Consider the following 5,836-nt stretch of genomic DNA (forward strand, 5'->3'; position numbering starts at 1 on the left):
GTGAGAAGACTTGACATTGTAGAGACCTTTATCCATTCATGGTATACACATTAGAGGCAGTGTGCATGTGAACGTAGGACTTCCCAGTTAATGTCGCAAACTATGATATGGAAAGGGGAAAGAAAGTTGAGATGGAATTTGATCCTATTGGAAATAGCTTTGAAAATAAATAATTAATCCCTATGATTTTAAATCTATTAGTGATTTTAAATGTACACTCCCTTCTTTAGTGATTATATTAGGAAAGATTTGATGCTATGAAGAGAAGGAACATGCATGAACTCTTTAAGGACTAGCGTCAGGGTTTTCTATTAACAAATCCTTCAATCTCATTCCTTTTTGTGAATTTGTGCACGTAGGTAATATTCACGTTGTTCAAGTAACCTGAGGTTCGGTCCTTCATTTGAAAATACTAGTTTACAAAGACCTCTCATGCTTTCTAGTTTGCTTGTTGTCCGAAACTTTGAAAATTCATGTCATCTGTTAGAATTTCTGCCTTATAGTCTCTATATGTTCTAACAAAATTCATGTCATCGTTGTAGATTAGCTCATTGAGCCACTATGTATACTCGCTGCGTAGGTTAAACAAAAATAACAGGACAAAGCTAAGAAAAGCTAGGTCCTCTTCTCCTTACTCCCCAATGACAGATATTAGACACTCCATTCAATCTTTGCACCTTCTCTCTATGTCCACTTTTGTTCAAAGAAACACATCGCCATAATCTTCATTACAACTAGCTCTGTTTTGCAATCTCCCATTCCAATGTCAAGACACTATCTTATCCCTCTACATTACTACATCATATATACATGTCATGAAAGAGTGCTGGATATATCAGCTTAGAGTATAGATATATACATGTCATGAAAGAGTGTTGGGTATATCAGCTTAGAGTATAGACAAAAACCTACTCTTAATAACTTGCGATAAGATTGAAATGATAAAATGATGAGTTTTTCACAACTCAATGAATTAATAAATAGAACCAAACATACAATAAGAGACTAAGTTGTAATGTGATTAATTTATTAGGTCAATACATGATAATAATAATATAACTAAGCATACCAATAACACATAAATATAGTTAAAGTTATGTTATTCTTCTTGAGTGCTAAAAATTAGAAAATCAGATATAAGAATTAAGAGGGGAAGAACATGTGTTCACATCAAGGTAAAAGTATCATAACAAATTAATATGTATGATAAAAAATTAATTAGCATTCTTATTTAGAATATTTTAAGGATAATTTAATTTTACCATTGCAGCAGACATGGTATTCGCATGAACTCTAGCTTTCCCTCATCGAATTACTCTTAACAACAATCTAAGTCTGTACAAGAAAGAAAGAATATATTGAAGTGATCAAATTGCTAGAAAAAACTTTCGAGATTAAAGTTTCTTTCATAGAATTCCTCGCTTTTTATCACCCTTTATTTACTTTTCTGCTTGCTTGTCAAGCACGAGAATTTAGAGAAAAAGCAAAAGTGAGAAGACTTGACATTCTAGAGACCTTTATCCATTCATGGTATGCACAAGGCAGTGTGCATGTGAACGCAGGACTTTCCAGTTAATGTCGCAAACTATGATATGGAAAGGGGAAAGGAAGTTGAGATGGAATTTGATCCTACTGGAAATAGCTTTGAAAATAAATAATTAATCCCTATGATCTTAAATCTATTTGTAATTTGATCCTTTTCTCCATTTCATGATCTTTTTCAATTTATTTTATTTCTTTCTATGAAATAGTAAAATGGAAAAAAAAGATAAGATGGAAAATTTAATAAATTTATTTTATCTTCTTAAAGCCAGGATGAGTGTTTAATTCATTTTACAGAGGGATTGAAAATAATAATAAATTTATTTATTTAAATTTTATGCACTATCACTAGCCTAGTTAATTTCAACTTAACTAGAGAAGATATGTAATAATCAATGATTTAAAAAAAAAAAAACCATTCTAATCACGTTTTCCTACCTATAAATAGTACTTCTCCATGGAAGAGCCTCATCTACAATAGCAAACCATATCTTATATCTCTTGAAAAAACACACCATGATGACGTCCTTACTAAACAATCCATTCTTCTCCTCCTTTCTCCACATCCTGTTTTTGCTCCTTCACATATTCAATTCTTCTTCTTTCTTTGCTCTAGCTGAACACACTTCCTCCACAACTTCGCTATTTGGTAATAATAATACAGAAGCTAAGGCTCTTCTCCAATGGAAAGCCAGTCTTGACAACCAAAGCCAATCTGTCCTTTCTTCTTGGGTCGGCATCAGCCCTTGCATCAACTGGATTGGAATCACCTGTGGCAATTCTGGAAGCGTCACCAATTTGACACTCCAAAGTTTTGGCTTGAGAGGTACGCTTGATGATTTCAACTTCTCGACCTTCCGTAATCTTTTTGTTCTTGACCTTGCGAACAATTCTCTTTCTGGAACCATCCCACATGAAATTGGGAAATTAAGAAACTTAGCTCTCCTTAATCTCTACGTGAACCAACTTTCTGGCTCCATTCCTCGAGAAATTGGGTTGTTAGAGTCTCTCAATGAACTTAACTTGGCAAGTAATGTTTTAACCGGTAGAATCCCTTATTCCATTGGAAAATTAAGAAATTTATCTTTCCTAGCTCTGTCTACCAACGAACTCTCTGGTCCCATCCCTTCTTCTATTGGAAACTTGACAAGGTTATCTATGCTTTATCTTTGGGATAACAAACTCTCTGGTCCTATCCCTTCTTCTATTGGAAACTTGACAAGCTTATTCCTACTCTATGTTTGGGGTAACAAACTTTCTGGTTCCATTCCTCAGGAAATTATGTTGTTAGAGTCTCTCAATTACCTTGACTTGTCGAGTAATATTTTAACCGGTAGAATCCCTTATTCCATTGGAAAATTAAAAAAATTGTCTTTTCTTGGTCTTTCTTTTAACCAACTCTCTGGTCCCATCCCTTCTTCTATTAGAAACTTAACAAGCATATCTGAGCTCTATCTTGGGCATAACAAACTCTCTAGTCCCATTCCTCAGGAAATTGGGTTGCTAGAATCTCTCTATCACCTTGCCTTGTCAGGTAACAAATTTCACGGCCCATTGCCCTCAGAGATGAACAATCTCACCCATTTGAAGGTTTTGGTTTTGGATACCAACGAATTCACGGGTCATTTGCTGGCAGATTTATGCCATGGAGGAGTATTGAAAATCTTTACTGCTTCCCACAACTACTTCTCAGGTTCAATCCCGGAAAGCTTGAAAAACTGTACTGGTTTACACCGACTAAGACTTGACTGGAATCAGTTAACAGGAAATATTTCTGAGGTTTTTGGTGTCTATCCACGTCTGCGTTATATTGATTTGAGTTACAATAATTTTTATGGTGAGCTCTCTTCAAAATGGGGAGATTGTCGTAACATGACAAGCCTTAAAATCTCAAACAATAATGTTTCTGGTAAGATACCACCAGAGCTTGGGAAGGCTGCTCAGTTACACTTGATAGATTTGTCATCAAATCAGTTAAAAGGAGCCATCCCCAAAGATTTAGGGGGTTTGAAGTTGTTGTACGAGCTTCTTCTTAACAACAACCATCTTTCAGGTGCCATTCCCTTAGATATTAAGATGCTTTCCGATCTTCAAATCCTTAATTTAGCATCTAATAATCTGACTGGATTGATTCCAAAACAACTTGGGGAATGCTCAAATTTATTGATGCTGAACCTCAGCGGTAATAAATTTAGAGAAAGCATTCCAGGTGAGATAGGCTTTCTACTTTATCTTCAAGATCTTGATCTTAGCTGCAATTTCCTGACTCGAGAGATACCGAGGCAACTTGGGCAGCTGCAAACGTTGGAAACTCTGAATGTCTCTCACAACATGCTTTCTGGACGGATTCCGAGCACTTTCAAAGACATGCTAAGCTTAACAACTGTGGATATATCATCCAATAAGCTACAAGGCCCCATTCCCGATATCAAAGCCTTCCACAACGCTTCATTTGAGGCATTAAGGGATAATATGGGTATATGTGGCAATGCCAGTGGTCTAAAGCCATGCAATCTTCCAACAAGCAGCAAAACTGTTAAGAGAAAGAGCAACAAGCTTGTGATTTTGATTGTATTCCCTCTTTTAGGAAGCTTGCTTTTAGAGTTTGGAGCTTTATTCATTCTCTGCAAAAGAGCTAGGAAGAGAAACGCTGAGCCAGAAAATGAACATGATCGAAACATGTTCACGATATTGGGCCATGATGGGAAGAAGATGTATGAGAATATCGTTGAAGCTACAGAGGAATTCCACTCCAACTACTGCATTGGCGAAGGAGGATATGGAACTGTTTATAAAGCAGTGATGCCAACAGAACAGGTGGTTGCTGTGAAGAAACTTCACCGGTCACAAACAGAAAAGTTGTCCGATTTTAAAGCTTTTGAAAAGGAAGTTTGCGTGTTGGCAAATATTCGACATCGAAATATTGTGAAAATGTATGGATTTTGCTCACATGCAAAGCATTCTTTTTTGGTTTACGAGTTCATTGAAAGAGGAAGCTTGAGAAAGATTATAAGCTGTGAGGAACAAGCAATTGAGTTCGATTGGATGAAAAGGCTAAACGTTGTGAAAGGGGCGGGTGGAGCTTTATCCTATCTACACCATTCTTGCTCTCCTCCAATCATTCATCGAGACATTACCAGCAATAATATCCTTCTGGACATGGAATATGAAGCACACATCTCCGACTTTGGCACAGCTAGATTGTTGATGCCTGACTCATCCAACTGGACCTCATTTGCAGGTACTTTTGGATATACTGCTCCAGGTGCGTAGCTTTATTCCAACATTAAGTTACTATATAATGTGTAATAGTGAAGATAATATATAGTGTTTTTTTAGCTTTTCTTATAGAGTCTTTTTTTCATCTATTTGATAAAAAACCATGCATAATCATGTTTATTTGGCAGAGCTAGCTTACACAATGAAGGTGACTGAAAAATGCGATGTCTACAGCTTCGGAGTGGTAACAATGGAGGTGATGACAGGAAGGCACCCAGGCGATCTCATTTCAGCACTCCTATCACCAGGATCTTCGTCATCATCGTCGATGCCACCGATTGCTCAGCATACTCTATTGAAGGATGTGTTAGACCACCGCATCTCGCTTCCTAAAAAAGAAGCAGCAGAGGGCGTTGTCCACATGATGAAAATTGCACTTGCATGCTTGCAACCCAATCCCCAATCTCGGCCTACAATGGAAAAAATTTCTTTCGAGCTGACAACCAAGTGGCCTCCACTGCCCAAGGCATTTTCCACAATAAGTTTGGGAGATCTCTTCTCCACTGCCTAAGGCTACTTCTATTCGATTATCTAAGATCTCTTCTCCACATGAATTTTATCATCAAACTTTTTTTCACACTAAGTGGCCTCCGCTGCCTAAGGCATTTTGCACAATAAGTTTGGGAGATCTCTTAATCTCATAGTGTATAACTACTTCTATTCGATTATCAATTGGAACGATAATTATTTGTAATATGAACTTCATTTCTTTCAAATTATGATGGCACTGTTTTATGCGTTAGAATTTGTTTTTCTTTGCATGAAGGGTTTGAGAATATTTGTAATATTTTGATCAATACACTACGGAATTAAATTTTAAGTTATCGCTGAAACAATTAAAAAAAAATAAACAAGAGCTTCGATCAGTAGGCAAAATAATCAACTGTAAGAAGGTAGCAACCAATGAATTTCCAACTTGATGTTGAATTTTCTAATGAAATGAATTTCCATCATTTCATTACAAAATTCAAACCCAAAGAACAGTCTACTGGTTGGTGAAACTTTCATTGTGGAA

The 5,836-nt window shown here is 36.4% G+C and overlaps 1 protein-coding gene across 2 annotated transcripts; it reads left to right on the forward strand.

The window, feature by feature from the left end:
- Nucleotides 1-2,031: 2,031 nt before the first annotated feature.
- Nucleotides 2,032-5,540, forward strand: LOC105114313 (probable LRR receptor-like serine/threonine-protein kinase At4g08850). 2 transcript variants are annotated; one of them, XM_011010830.1, is made up of 4 exons: nt 2,032-2,693; nt 2,982-4,807; nt 4,950-5,287; nt 5,424-5,540. In XM_011010830.1, the coding sequence occupies exons 1-4, from the start codon at nt 2,059-2,061 to the stop codon at nt 5,463-5,465; spliced, it is 2,841 nt and encodes a 946-aa protein (XP_011009132.1). In that variant the 5' UTR covers nt 2,032-2,058; the 3' UTR covers nt 5,466-5,540. The 2 variants fall into 2 exon arrangements, with proteins under 2 accessions (XP_011009132.1, XP_011009130.1); XM_011010828.1 differs by lacking the exon at nt 5,424-5,540 and having other exon boundaries at nt 4,950-5,422.
- Nucleotides 5,541-5,836: the final 296 nt, after the last annotated feature.

Source organism: Populus euphratica, unplaced genomic scaffold (assembly GCF_000495115.2).
Source record: "Populus euphratica unplaced genomic scaffold, PopEup_1.0 scaffold513.1, whole genome shotgun sequence".
NCBI classification, from domain to species: domain Eukaryota; kingdom Viridiplantae; phylum Streptophyta; class Magnoliopsida; order Malpighiales; family Salicaceae; genus Populus; species Populus euphratica.